Source organism: Chrysemys picta, chromosome 4 (assembly GCF_011386835.1).
Source record: "Chrysemys picta bellii isolate R12L10 chromosome 4, ASM1138683v2, whole genome shotgun sequence".
NCBI classification, from domain to species: Eukaryota; Metazoa; Chordata; order Testudines; family Emydidae; genus Chrysemys; species Chrysemys picta.
Genome location: NC_088794.1, coordinates 9,696,465 through 9,711,222, shown reverse-complemented (window position 1 = coordinate 9,711,222; position 14,758 = coordinate 9,696,465). Strand labels below are relative to the sequence as shown.

The 14,758-nt window shown below is 50.9% G+C and overlaps 1 protein-coding gene across 13 annotated transcripts; it reads right to left on the bottom strand.

The window, feature by feature from the left end:
- Window positions 1-201: 201 nt before the first annotated feature.
- LOC101952564 (uncharacterized) lies at window positions 202-14,433 on the bottom strand. Of its 13 annotated transcripts, none has more exons than XR_010600881.1 (9): window positions 12,264-14,433; window positions 11,368-11,488; window positions 8,622-10,705; window positions 7,677-7,755; window positions 5,719-5,914; window positions 4,730-4,966; window positions 3,727-3,828; window positions 1,836-2,587; window positions 202-1,707 (listed from the first exon to the last, which is right to left on the bottom strand). XR_010600881.1 is itself a non-coding variant. In XM_065594273.1 (8 exons), exons 3-8 carry the CDS (start codon window positions 10,541-10,543, stop codon window positions 2,529-2,531), a joined length of 2,595 nt encoding a protein of 864 aa, XP_065450345.1. In that variant the 5' UTR covers window positions 10,544-10,705; window positions 11,368-11,488; window positions 12,264-14,433; the 3' UTR covers window positions 202-2,528. The 13 variants fall into 13 exon arrangements, 7 of the variants coding, with proteins under 7 accessions (XP_065450345.1, XP_065450349.1, XP_065450350.1 ...); XR_010600884.1 differs by having other exon boundaries at window positions 5,805-5,914; XR_010600882.1 differs by lacking the exon at window positions 3,727-3,828.
- Between the last annotated feature and the right edge of the window lie 325 nt (window positions 14,434-14,758).

Genomic DNA, 14,758 nt, shown 5'->3' with positions numbered 1-14,758 from the left:
CACCACGTGGTGGGGGTATCGCAGCCTGGGAAGGGAAGGAGCCCACAGGTCTCTGCAGACTTGGAGCGGGGAATCAGTGGTCCAGACTTACCCTACATCCAGGTCTATGCTAAAAACTTAAGTCGACCTATATTAGGTTACAGCTCCCAGCTCCTAACCACAGTGCATCACAACAGTTGGAACAAGAAAAAAAAAAAAGAATTAAAACAAGAAGTTTAATTCATAGCCTGTGTAAATCAGAGACCCAGGCACCAATACAAACACGTCTCCCCTTAGCTCTACACGGGGCTCTTGGCCAGATCTCATTACTGGCTTCCCTTGGTGTTGCCCCTAGGTTACTAGTTTAATCACAATCACTTCGGCTGTAACCTCTAGGATTCTGTGTTTGTACAGCGCTTGGCCCAAAGGGGTCCTGACCCATAACTAGAGCACTCAGGGGTTACTGTGGTATGAACAACAAATCCTAGTGTGTGGCAGGGAACACACCCAGTCAGGCATCTCTTGCTCTCTCTCCTCAGTGGATGGCTAATAAGAGATCCTCTCCGGGCACAGCTTTCCCCCTGTCCAGAACATAACAAAGTTGCTCTCGTTGGCAGGTGATCATAAGCGCTTCTACCGCTCCCCCGGTACAGTATCTGACTGCGTGCATGCTGGACATTACAGTACGCCCTTGCCCCCGCTGTTGTTTTGTGACCTGGCTGCTTTCCTCTGAGACAGGCTGGTGCCAGGGGAATGACTTCATATTTTTTAAGGCCATTAGCCCATCCAGTCTGACCTCCTGTGTAACACAAGCCAGAAAATTCAACCAACTTACCCTTGTATTGAACCCAATGACCTGTGTGTGGCTAAAGTATCCTCCAGCCAGGCTTGGAAGACATCAGGAGCTGGAGAATCCACCACTTCCCTTGGGAATTTGTTCCAGTTGTTAATCACCCTCACTGCGCCACTGTAATGCGTCTGGTGAAGACGCACTATGCCGCTGGAAGAGCGCTCTCCCATCAGCTTAATTACTCCACCTTAACGAGAGGCGGAAGCTATGGCATAGGGAGAGCGTCTCACGCAACATAGCATGATGTAGACACTGCTTTAAGTTGATCTAACTTACGTCGCTCGGGGGGTGGCTTTTTCAAACCCCTGAGCAACGTAAGTTACATTGACTTAAAGGGTAGTGCAGACAAGCCCTCTGTATACACATCATTTTCACCCGCAGCCCTTACTGACGGCAACCCAATGGTCCTGGAAGTCAGTGGACATTTCAGTAGTTGCAATCTTATCACCAGTCCTGATATGTGGAGGTTTACTTTAATCCTCAGCTGCCAGAGTCCTATGATTACAAGCAAATTTCAATGTATTTATTTAAAAAAAGGGAGTTTTCTAGCTCTCACGCTTGGAAAGAAGGGTTGGAATCTGTGGCTCCTAACATCTCAAAACTCAGAAAGCGAGTACAAAAGAAATCTAACAGCTCTGCACTAGCTCACCCACAAGATAAGGGCTGGATACAGTCAGGGCACCGGTAGGGCCACTCCACATGTGCAGGGCCTGGTGCTTGATCAGACTGTAACCCCGGCTGAACTGCAGCCCGCAGGCCCTGCATTGGAATGGTTTCTCCCCAGAACGGTTCCTCCGACGCATCTGCAGGGCCGAGGTGGTGAGGAAGCTTTTACCGCATTTGGGGCAGGGGTGGCACTGGTCCCACATGCTCACCAGCTGTAGGGTGACCAGACAGCAAGTGTGAAAAATCGGGACGGGGGTAGGGGGTAATAGGAGCCTATATAAGAAAAAGACCCCAAAATCAGGACTGTCCCTATAAAATCGGGACATCTGGTCACCCTAACCAGCTGTGGGGAGGGGACATGGGGCAGCGCCACCCTCTCGGGAGCTTCCTACTGCCGCCACCTCAGCTCCTTGCCACCTCTCGTGGCCCTGATGTTGGCTGGAACACAGGAAAGCCAGTCGTGAGGGGTTGTCTAACTCGGCCCCGTCCTGGGAACCTTCCACCATTATATTGGCCATCTTTGTAGTCTTTCCCGTGGCAAGGCATTCTGGGAAGCTTCATCCACCATGACAGCCATCTAAACAGCCTTGTCTGTGACAAAGCATGCTGGGAGAGGGGGCTGGGGGAATATAGTATGAAAAGCAATCCCCTTTCGGATGCCTAAGAAGACGACTGAACTGAAGTGCCCAGGGTGGAAGTCATAGTTTTGGAGTGAAATCCAGCCATTTTACACCCAGCTGTCGGAGCAGGGGCAGGACTCCACAGGCAAGGGAAGCACAACTGGGACTTTCTCAGTGGGCCAGAGAAACCCACTCCTGTCCCTTATTTGACCTTCCATTCTACTTGGGTCAATCACACATAAACCCCTGATTCCTCTGGACTCAGCCAAACAGCCTGGATTGCCCTAAACCAATGGAAAAAAAACACAGAATGGGGCATTCGGAAATTACAGCTGCTAGAACCAATATAGCTGATGCCATTCCAACCCCTCCCCCGCTCCCATTCCTGTGGTGGTATTTGTAGACTGCGGTTCTTAGGGCAGCGCTTTGCCTTCTGGTCCAGGATCTGTGCAATGTCTGGAGTGACAGGCCCCTGCAATGACACCGCATGCAACATAGAACAATAATAAGCATATTAGCTCCAGCACAAGTTACTTCCTTTTAATGCATCTAGTGAGTCAGGGCAGCGACTCTCTCTCGGAGGCTCAGTTCCCCACCTAGAAAACAACAACAATAATCCTTCCTTTTGTATTGCCTATTTAGAGAGTAAACTCTCTGTGGCAGGGACCGTCTCTCACTTTGTGTCTGGGCAGTGCACTGGGGCCCTGATCTCAGGCACTGTATGTCTGTGCACCATCCGGGCACAAAGGGGCCCTGATCTCAGTTAACCATCCTATAATAATTGGAAGGGGACGTGGCACGCCATTTTCATGGTGGATAGAGAATGAGCTGTTATTAGACACAGCTCAGGAATCTCCATCGCGTAGCTGTTTCCTGGCTTTGTGCTCAGACAGTCCCCGACGCTCTCCAAACTGTGTCGAAAAATTTGCCTGCAAATGTTGAGGCGCTCCCAACCGTGGAGCCAAAGATGTTATATTATAATTAGAGCTGAGTGAATAACTGATTGTGTAGTTCACAGGCTCAACCAAAAAATCCCCCCCCACAAAAAATGTGTTTAGTTTTGAACCAAAACTGTTTTTTTTTTTTTCTTCAAATTCTTTGGTCAAACTGGAGAACTTGAAACCTTTTGGTTGGCTTAAAATTGATTTTTTTCAAAATGGTTTTGTTTCAATTCAGTTGTTTCGGGGTGTTTTTCACCCTTTTATTATTATTTGTTAATTGGACAAACTTCAGAAAAATAGAAACGAAACATTTCAAAATGGTCACCTCAAAACCTTGAGACCCTTTTTTTTTTTAAAAAGCATTTTCCATGTTATTTTTCCAGCTGAAATTACTAATTGAATTCAACCCAAATTCAGGAATAGTTTCAGAGCCACAAAAAATGCATTTTTTTTTTTTAGTGAAAATTGTATTTGCCCCAAAAAATGTCACCCGGGTCTAGTTACAACACCCCCTGGCAGTGGGGCTGGCGCTGCTAGCTATGAAGGGGCGGCTGGGGACATGACGGTCTCTCCGGAGGGACCAGCTGGGGATGGAATACGAGTGTGAGAGCTGCATCCCAGCTCTGTGTTCGGGATTATGGCGGGTCCAAGTTGATCCAATGTTTCTTACCTGTAGTGTGGCACCTTTTAGGGGTGGGCAGGGGATCCGGGGCCCACGGCGCCTGCCCTTGCTCCAGGCGGGAGATTACATCTGGCTTGGGAATGTGGAACCCTGTGCGTGAGGGAGAGAAAGAACAGAGGTGACATGGGTGGGGTTCTCGGCACAGGGGGAGGTGCGATCCCTATGGGAGGGAAGTGGCGTTTGGGACCCGCTGGGAACGATGGGAAGGGTGACCCCTGCTGGAGAGCCTGAGATCAGGGTGTGCACAGGGAAGCCACGTTCCCAGGGAGGCTGTGGGTATGTAGTGGGCAGGGGAGTGCATCCTTTCTCCCCTACCCCGACGGCAGCCTGGCCACGGGCCGGTACCAGAGCCCCTCCCCAAGAACAAGGACAGGCAGACATGGCAATGCTCAGGGAGGCCCCAGAAAGGGGGATCTGCACCAGGCAGGTCCATTCCTGGATCTCCTTTTAGATGGGAAATGACAGCCTCTCTGTGGCGGGCACTGCGCACTGGGCACCAGGGAATCGAAGAATGTGCCCATCCAGCCCGGCCTCCTGCCTATCCCAGCCAGAGAATCTCCCCCAGCGATTCCTGCCTCCGGCCCAGTAACTCCTCACTGAGCTGGAGCAGAGCTTTGAGACAGAAATGCCCCATCTCCACTGACAGATTCCCAGTGAGGGAGAATCCACCCTGTCCTTAGGGGAGCTCTCCCACTGGTTCATTCCACACCCAGATAAACACTGGCCCCCAATTCCCAGCCAGAATTCATCTCCCTTCTGCTCCCTTTCAGACCCTGCCTTTGTCTGGATGTTAAAGAGCCCTCTCCTCCCAGCAGTCCCCTCCCCGTGTTGGTGCTTACAGGCCGGGATCACATCACCGCTTATCTCCTCTGGGACAAACTAAAACAACCAGAGCTCCTTCAGATTCTCCCTGGGCTGCTGGCTTCCCAGGGCCGAATCCCAGGCACCAGGAGCTGGCCCAGACCTTCCCCCGAGACACACAGCCCCTTACCCAGCGACTGGAGGGTCCAATAGTTCTCCAACATGACGTCCCTGTACAGCTCAGTCTGCTCCTCGTCCAGCAGCTCCCACTCCGCCTCCGTGAAGGTCACAGCCACGTCCTCAAACCGCACCGGCCCCTGCAGCCCCCGGGACTCCCCTCTCGGTGCTGGCTGCTCCAGGGACCCTCGCCTCATCTCCATCGCGGGCGGGGGAGAGGAGTTGAGCTCAGGCTGCAGCGCTAGAAATGCTGACGGAAGGGAACAAAGGTGGGTACAGCTCAGCTGGAGGCTGACGAGGGCGAGCGACGGCCCCAACGCCCAGAACTCCACTGTGCGGCGAGGGCAGAATTCGGGGTGGCTGGGGACAAGGAGGGGCTGTGAGAGGATGCGGCCACATAGGGGTAGTTGGGAGGGAAGGCAGGGGAGATGCAGCCTGGGCTAACGGGGCAGGTACTGGGATGGGACTCAGGACACCTGGGTTCAATTCCTGGCTCCACCACCACTGAGCTGCTGTGTGACCCTGGGTACGTCACTGTGCCTCTGTTTCCTCTCCCAACTTTTGTCTGTTTAGACATGAGACTTTCAGGGCAGGGACTGTGTCTGTGCAGTGCCTGGCATGACGGGGCCCCAATCTCAGTCGCTCTGTGTCTGTGCCCAGCACGACGGGGCCCCGGGCCTGGTTGCTATGTGTCCGTGCAATGCCCAGCATGACAAGGTCCCAATCTCGGTCACTGTGTGTCTGTGCCATGCCCAGCATGACAAGGCTCCAATCCTGTTGGGGGTGCTACTGTAACTCAGACAAGGGGGCGACTCCCTGCTCGGGGTGGGGCATGGGGCTGGTCAGTCACATCCCCTCCCTGCACTGACACCAGCAGACCAGTGAATCGTCCACAATGTGGCCACAGCATTGTGACCTGCCCGAACCAGCCTGTGGCCTCCATATGCCCAGCTCTGGTCACTCTCCTCCCCCTCTTGTCAGCGCCCCCATTCTGCCCCATACCCAGCTGGGGCACCTCTCTGGGGACATGTGGTGCATTGTTCTGGGGTCCTGGAGATTCACCCTCTCCCGCCTCCTGGGATACACACTCAGGATGGGGCTGCAGCCACTTCTGCTGGAAGCCAGGATATTCCCATAATGCCCCAGGGGATGCCATCTTCTCAGAGTTCTCTTCCTTGACGTTCACAGCCACCATGACCTGAGAAAGAACCAAACACGTCAATATGGAGCCGGGGCTTGGGACCCTCTAGGAAGAGTCGGGTCTGAGAGGGGAGATGGCAGGGAATGCCCCACCGAGATATGGAGGAGACACAGACCCCAGAGCCAGCAGGGGGCACTGCAGGGGCTCATGGGAGAGAGGCCAATAGTCCTGGCTTGAGCCAGTCTGCGTCTGTCAAAGCTTCCCCCAGACACAGCTCTGCCAATGCCTCTCATTCCCGATCTGCAGCTGCCCTGCCATCCCAGCCCTGGACACAAGTGGATTGAGCTAACTCTGGAATAAGCGTGTCCACATGTAGACTTAATCAATAGTTAATCTATTTTATGTTCACCCCCTCCTCCACCCGCCCCCCACATACACCACCTTATTCTGGATTACTTACTTGTCTAGGCAAACCCTAAGCTCTCACTCAATGGCATTTTTTGCAGTAAATCATTTTTGTGGCCTTCTCTGCACCCTCTCCAATTTTTTCAACACGCTTTTTAAAACGCTGACACCAGAACTGGCTGCAACATCCCAGTGTCAGTCTCACCAATGCCATATACATAGGTGAAACCACTTCCCTGCTCCTACTTGCTCCTCTCCTGTTTATACATCCACGGGTCGCATTAGCCCTTTTAGCCACAGCATCACACTGGGAGCTCACGTTGAGTTGCTTGTTCACTGACCCATAAATCCTTTTCGAAGTCACTGTTTTCCAGGAGACAGCTCTTCATTCTGGGCAAGGCCCGCCTTCCTTGTTCCTAGATGTATAACTTTGTATTTGGCTCTATTGAAATCCAGATCGTTCTGTAGAACTGTTCTGTCCTCCTCATTATTTATCACTCGCCTGTCTTTGAGTCGCCAGCACATTTTATCAGCAGTGATTCTGTATTTACTTCCGGATTATTAATGAAATAAAAGTGCTGGACCAATCCCTGCAGAACCCCACACGGAACACTGTCATTCAATGAGGATTCGCCATTAACGACTGAGATCTCTCAGTCAGCCAGTTTTTAATCCACTTAGTGGGTAGTTTACGGATATGGTATAGGCTGAATTGTAAATCAGAATGTTGGACATTACGACATCAAATACCTTACCGACGTCTACATCTATTACATCTACACAGTTACCTTTTTCGACCAAACTTGTAATCTCATCAAAGAATGAAATCAGATTTGTTTGACAAGACCCATTTTCCACCAAAAACCATGATGACTGGCCTTAGCTATAATCCCATCCTTTAATTCTTTATCGGACATTATTTTCCATTCCATTATTCTGCCTAGGATTGATGTCAGGGTAACCCAGGTTGTCCAATTTGCCCTTTTTAAATATTGGCACAACATTAGCTCTCTTCCGGTCTTCTGGATTTTCCCCAGTATTCCAAGATTTATTAAAAATGAACAACAGCAGGCCACAGATCTCCTCACCACCTGTTTCAGGACTTTTGAGTACAATTTATCTGGGCCTGCTGATTTTTAAAAGTTTATTCTTAGTATTTTTTTTTTAAACGTCCTCCTTGGTTACAAAGTCTAGAAAGTATTTCATCATTCTCATACAATCAGGGTTGCCAACTTTCCAATGGCTAAAAACTGGACACCCCTGCCCCACCCGATGCTCCGCCTCTTCCATGAGGCTCCGCCTCTATCCTGCCTCTTCCCCCTTGCTCTTTTACCCCCTCCCACCCTCCATCACTCACTCTGCCACTCCACCCCCCATCACTCGCTTCCCCCCCCCCCCGTTCCCCGGGACTCACCTGCCACCCGCAGAGCTGGGCTGGGAGCAGCTCACATGAAGCCTGCCTGTCTGCCCAATCAGGGGACAGCGGTTGGGATCTGGCTCGGGAAAAAACATCATAGTTAGCACGCTCAGAGCCTTTTAACACTCCCCTTTCCCATTCTCTCTCTTTCAGTGTACAACTGTACTGAGCTTTTCCTGATTTCAGTAAAGCCACCTCTACACTACCACGTATGTCAGCAAAACTTATGTTGCTCAAGAGTGTGAAAAAAAAATACACACCCCCGAGTGACATAAGTTTCGCTGGCATAAGTGGGAGAGTGCTCTATGTTGGCGGGAGAGCTCTCTCCCCTCAGCATAGAGCGGCTACACGAGAGTTCTTACATCGGTACAGCTGTGCCACTGTGATGTCTCTAGTGGAGACGTGGCCTTAATCTACCCATTGACTTATAATTAAATTAGAGTTTGGTAACATAGTACACAGGAAAATGATGGTGAGATTTTATTCTTTGATCTGATCTGTGCAATAGTATTTGCATAAACCCAAAGTAGATGTTTAATTTAAATGTTTCCAGGCATAACAAAAAACACTATACCGTTATCAATTCTGTTCTATTGAAACCTAATCACTTATCAAGTCTAAAGGACCTACGCAAAACCTTTCAAACCTCACTGCCTAAAATTAGGCACCTCAATTGGACACTTTCATAAAGCTAAGTAGGTTTTCAGTGGTGCTGAGAACCCACAAAACCAGGTTGCTTTTCTGTGTGTGCTTTAATATACAGTTAGGTGCCAAGTTGTAAATGTTTGGACGTCACCAGATGCTGTATAATCATTTCATACAAACTTTATATCTTTATCCTTCATGAGAAGTTAAAAAACAAAAACAGTGCAAGCAACTCCCCAGTACAGCCACAAAGAACTTTCATGAGAATAGCAATTGAAAAACGACTTAAATTTATACTTCTGATATGTTCTTGCTGCTGTCACAAGCTCCTTAGCCGCCCCCGTCTTCAAAAATCCAGCAAACTCGGCACATGTCATTTGATAGTTGAAGTGCACGAACAGCTCAGCTTTTGCCATGTCCACTTGGAGCCGATTCCTTTCATCAGTCCGCAAGTTCTTCATAACACTGAAAATGCGTTCCACAAATGTATTGCTGGGTGGTATAGCAAGCACATGCTGCACAATTTTAAGTAAGTTCGGGGCCTCGCAGCGCTTAAAGAATTCTACCCACACCTCAGAGACATTGTGGTGCTCTTGTTGCTGCCGACGCAGTGTCGATTCAGCATCATTTGTCGAACTCTTTAGGGTCGGTAGCACATCATTCAGCATACACATTTCTGTAAATAGTTCATCTCCGTCCACTTGAATGTCGAAGTTTGTAGTCAAAGCACACAGTTCATCTAGGTCAAGAGGTCTGTCCAGACTGAGTGGTGCACACAACTTAGAGAATGAGTTTTCACTGAAATCAAACCACTTTTCCAGGCACTGTACCATGCGTGTGTAAGCCCGTTGGGCATCTCCAACAAACGTATTCTGCTGGTTAGGTGGTAGTTTCTTCAAGAACTGTGTCACCCTGTACCCATAGAATCCTTTCTCTTGTCGATTCTGAATCTCTCTCCTCAGCTCGTTGAATGTAGTATACAGTTCAGTTGCCTGAACGTAATCACTCTCAAGAACCTTTCTGGTGTTGTTCAGTTGGCTCATAATGTTGTGCACAAAATAGATGTACAGCTCAGGAAGCGTAAGAGTTTCATCGTCGGACACTGCATGCTCTCGCTCAGAAAGGAAGGCCCATATTGCACAGCACACATTTTCCTCTCCTTTGCTCACAAAGTAAGATTTGAGTGCTGGCCAACTCTTCAGTAACCTGTCTACAGCCGTGAAAAGGGTCAGAAAACGTGTAGATATGTGGGGTAAGATTTCTGAATATTCTGTCTCCATGAAGTCAAAGAACTCTTTAAGTTCACTAATAGTCTTTTCACTAGACGAGAATTCACTGAAAACGTTGATGACCAAGTGCTCTACATCATAAGAAAGCATTTTCAAGCCATGTTTCGCTGTATTGTGTACTATGTGAGCGCTGCAATGGCCCGGCACAAGGTTTGGTAAATCCAACATTTGTTTTAGGTGCACAAAAACAGACTTGTGTTTTCCAAAATTAACAGATGCATGGTCTGCTCCATACGCCACGATCTTATTATGTATCAGACCAGCATTTTGAAGACAACTTTTTAAGTTGTTTGCGATTGCCTCTGATGTTTCGTCGGCATCCTTGAAAAAGTCTATGATACACGTGCGGCTTCCCTTATCTTTAGTAAAGTAGCGGACGGCAACTGGGAATAATTTTGTGCTCCCTTTATTAGAAGCATCCATTGCTATTGAGAACGGAGTTGATCCAATGTCTTGCACGACCATTTTCAATGAATGGGGGGCTAACACATTCTCAATCAAAGCCTCCACTTTTGTCCTTCCACAGTGAATTTTGGAAGCTATCTTGGAATCAGTGAAAATGGAGCGGTACAACATGCTTCCACAATCTTGAGAATGATAGCTGTGCTGGTGTTTAACTCCATGATATGTTAAAAGCAATTCAGCTGTGCACATGTGTTGTTCTTCAGAGGTATCAGCCTTTACGAAGAATTGATCAATAGTACTAGACCGTACCTGTGCTCGTACTTTGATTTTGTGACCCGGTGTCTCCGCATGATGCTTGATAGCTTTTACAGAATCAAACTTAACCGTGAATTGAACACAACAAATAGAACAATATCCCGAGTCTTCACTTGCCTTCATAAGCCAATTCCGATACGCTGGGAGTTGCAACCACTTGTCTTTAAAAGAGCACAGCCTTCGAATCTTTCTCTTTTCAGGTGTTGCCATTTCACCTCGCACTAGTCTGACTGCAGCACAGTTTAGACGCCAGATAAAAGAGCATCGACTGTGGATGCTGTGACGCTAACTACGTAGCTGAGCGCTGATGCCTGCTGGCTAGGCACTTAGCTCTTTAAAGGCCAGTTGCTCCCCACTGCTTGTGGTTGCGCACTAAAAAAGTTAATTCAAAGAGTCAATCAAATATGTTGTCATGACAGATATATATTCTAATTTCAAGTATTATTTGTTACAGGACACTAGAAGGAGATAGAAAATTGCAGTAACTGGACTTTTGGTGTCTGGTCAATACTTCTGACCAGAGACTGCTTAGGTCCCCTTAATACCAGACTATTATATTATATTATCCTCTATATTTTGCCATAAGCTATTTTTCAGTGACGCTAAAGTTAACAGAGGTGTTTTGACCAGCTTCTGCAAGGCCATCTCTGTCTATTTGCATCAATTCCATTAGCACCACTCTGAGAACAGCACTAACGGCGGCAGCTAGCACATGAAACCTAAGACTGCGTGCTTACAGCGTCACCATTTTTCATGTCTGGGAGAATATTATTAAGCCATGACAAAATGATGGGAAAACTATAAGATAACAATATAATATACATTTGATACCAGCTGCTCTCAAGATTAACAAAACAAGGCACTAACATGTTGATATATTAAGTCGACTGTATTAAGAGAATATATTCTGAACGGTGTTTTAACCTTTAAAACAATAAACACCCCACCCAGAAGAGAGAATGCAAAGAATTTAGTTCATAATCCAACACCACATCCCCATCACAGAAAAATGTTTATATTTACATATCAGTTACCTGGCATTCCTTAAAGTACACGGTTCTGTCATAGAGTCAAGTCATAGAGGTTTATTCTCAGGATCATCTTCATTTTTCTGGACTACCCTGACGCTTAACACACAGCACCTGTTGTTCAAACCTTTGCTGAGTGTTGTGTCAGAGAAATCGGGCCGTGGAAGAACCGTGGCACAGTGGGGTGGAGGACGGGGTCAGTCCCCAGAGCGAGGGACCGGGGTGGGGACAATCAGGGCACAGCGGGGTGTGCGGGGGGATGGGGTCGGTCCTCAGAGTTAGGGTCTGGGGCTAGGATTGGCAACTTTCTAATTGCTGAAAAGTGGACAGCCCCGCCCCGCTCCTTCCCAGGTCCCATTCTGCCTTTTCCCTGAGGCCCTGCTTCTTCCCCAAGCCCCCACCTTTCTCTCTCCCCCCCCCATTGCTAACTCCTCCCCCCCCCCCCCGCCCACTCACCTGCCACCTGCAGAGCCAGGCTGGGAGGAGTGGCTAGGAAACCTGGCTGCCCAATCAGGGCACAGCGGTCGGGCTCTGGCTCAGACAAGTCAGTCCCCAGAGCAAGGAGCCGGGGAAATTGGGGAGGGGGAGTGGTCCCCAGAGCAAGGAGCCGGGGGAATTGGGGAGGGGGAGTGGTCCCCAGAGTAAGGAGCCGGGGAAATTGGGGAGGGGGAGTGGTCCCCAGAGTAAGGAGCCGGGGAAATTGGGGAGGGGGAGTGGTCCCCAGAGCAAGGAGCCGGGGAAATTGGGGAGGGGGAGGGGTCCCCAGAGCAAGGAGCCGGGGAAATTGGGGAGGGGGAGGGGTCCCCAGAGCAAGGGGCTGAGGCAGTGGCAATGGCTTAGGGAGGGTGGAGGGAGAGGAGCAGACAGGATCCCCTTCAGGGCAGCCTTAGTACCCAACCTACCTCACTCTGCTGGAGGCTGGGACCACTTCTTTCCATTAGTAGCTCCTCCTGGGGGCAGCCGCTGCTGCTCCGGCCCCCTCTGGCCGGAGAGGCTGATTGCGGTTACACCGATAACCGGATGTTGAGGGTCCGGTCCCTTTTTCGACTGGACAAAGCGGGACCCCTGGCAGCCCTACATACAATACTCCATGGAGCGTCTTTCCGCAGGCAGAGCAGAAATGCCCATTGGGCCCTTCTGCCTTCGCTGCACCAGCATCAGTCGCAATTTTCCCATCTCCAGCCAGCGCCATTGCTCCCCCCCCCCCAATAGACTGAAAACACCGCTCCGGTGCTCTCCTGCAGCCCCGGACCTGGCTCAGCTGGCGGGGGGGGGGGGGGGGATTGGGGGCTCCGATCCCCACCCCCGGCAGCCCCCGATTTCCTGCTTCTGCGGCTGTTTCTCCTCCTGCGCTCAGAGGGTTGCAGAGGGGGACTCGCCCCCGTGCACACAAGCCCGCTCGGGAGGGACCCAGGTGTCCGGGGGGGGGGGGCGGGAAGGGGCTGGCACAGGAAGGTCCCTCCATTTTCCGTCCCTCTGTCAACACTGCCTGCTTTCCCCAGGCACCGAAAGATTTAGCCGTCTCCGCCACGCTTTTTACCCCTTCAGCTTCCCGATTTGGGGAACGTGCGCTCCACTGCGGGGGTTTTGCTGGAATCCCCAGCTCCTGGAGTCACGGGATCGCGGGGGACTCTCCCCTGCCACCCCCAGCAAAGCGAAAGGGCGTTTTCTAGCCCTGGTGGTTACAGAGTAAAAGTTTGAACATTTCAGCCCTGCTGCCTGCAAATATAAGGTGACCATGTTTCCCAAAAGGAAAACAGGACACTGTGTGGGGCTAGTCCGCCCCCTCCCCCAGCACAGGGCCGGCCTGAGCCCTGCCTGCCCCTTGCCCGAACCCTGCCTCCCCCCTGTGTGCGGGTGGCATGGCCACTAGTATGGGTGGCGGGTGCAGCTTCTTCTGGGGAAAAAGAACAGGAGTATTTGTGGCACCTTAGAGACTAACAAATTTATTAGAGCATAAGCTTTCGTGGGCTACAGCCCACTTCATCGGATGCATGTAGTGGAAAATACAGTAGGAAGATATATAATACACAGAGAACATGAAACAATGGGTGTTACCATACGCTATAAGGTGGGGGAGGCTAGCTCACTGTCCCCTGGCCTTTTCCGCCCTGGGCCGCACCCACACTCCACCAGATCCCGGTTGCGGGGTTTTGGGGGGAAGTTTTTTATTTATTATGCCCCATGCAGGTTCCGGGGCGGCTGAGGAGGCAGTATGTGCTATTCAGCTTCTGGGGTTCATCAGTAATCTGGAGTCCAGAGAGATTACTAATGGACCCAGGAAGCTGAGTAGCACATACTGCCCCCTCAGCCGCCCCGGAACCTGCATGGGGCATAATGAAGATTCTTTTCCCCACAGCGGCTGGGGGTCTGGGGAGGGGAGGCGCAGGGCAGCTGTGGCTGGCCTGGGGCACCTCCAGGCTGGAGTGGGGGAGGCTCGGGGCTTTGGCTGGCTAGGGACTCCTCTGACGGGGGGGGCGCTCAGGATTCCTCTGGGCGGGGGCGGGGAGGACTCATGGCCCTGGCCACGGGGGTGGGGCAAGGGGTCTCGGGGCTTCGGCTGCAGGGGGGAGGGGCGAGCGGAAGAGACAGAGCCAGGGGCTAGCCTCCCCCCAAGGGGGCTCTACCGAGCGCCCATGCCCACTTTTTTGACAAAAGTGGGCATTTCTCCCATTTGCTCCTGATGATCAAGTTGGCAAGAGCAAATGGGACAAACGCCCACCTTTGCCAGAGAAGTTGGGACGGCCAGGACAGGGCTTAAAAAATGGACTGTCCCGGTCAAAAAGGGACATATGGTCACCCTATGTAAATACTCTGAAACCAGCAAATACGGCTGGGAGTGGGACACTATCCCCAGTGTCTCTGTTGTTGCCTGGAGTAGCAGCATGGTCAACTCTCTCAACACGATAGGATGTTTTCCTCAAAGTCCCAGCTTCCGGAGTCCCGTGATGACAAGAGAAGCTTGCTTTTTGGAAAAATCAGCTTCTACCAGTGTTGCCTTGGGGTGGCAGGGAGGGGAAAGGGACAGTTTAGTTTGCCCCGGAGAGCCCCTATTTGAGAGGGCATCCAAACCGAGTGGCATTGCGTCCTGGCGCAGCAGGTCACAGTGCTGCCCAGGTTTTGCCCAGCTGCCCCTCATTTACGACACAGCCCCAGCCCCACAGGATGAGAGCCACCGCTGCAGGATGAGTGCAGAACAGGTGCTCCCAAGCCATCCCTCCTCCAGGACCTCCCTTTGGAGTTTTGCCCCGTCTCCCCAAAAACCTTTGTGCGGCCCTTGTTTCTAGCTCTCCTGGTTGGGGAGAAAAGCTTGGAAACACGACCTAAGTGTGTGAGCCTAAGTGCTCAGAAACCATCGGCCACAGAAACCCCCCACCTTTCTTGTTTTGAAGATAAT

Coding starts and splice junctions, on each gene's coding strand:
- LOC101952564 (XM_065594273.1), bottom strand. CDS start 10,543: ATGGCAACACCTGAAAAGAGAAAGATTCGAAGGCTGTGCTCTTTTAAA. Junction 7,756..8,621: donor GCAGCAAGAACATATCAGAA/GTATAAATTTAA, acceptor TTCCCGAGCCAG/ATCCCAACCGCTGTCCCCTG. Junction 2,588..3,726: donor TAAAAGGTGCCACACTACAG/GTAAGAAACATT, acceptor GTGTCATTGCAG/GGGCCTGTCACTCCAGACAT.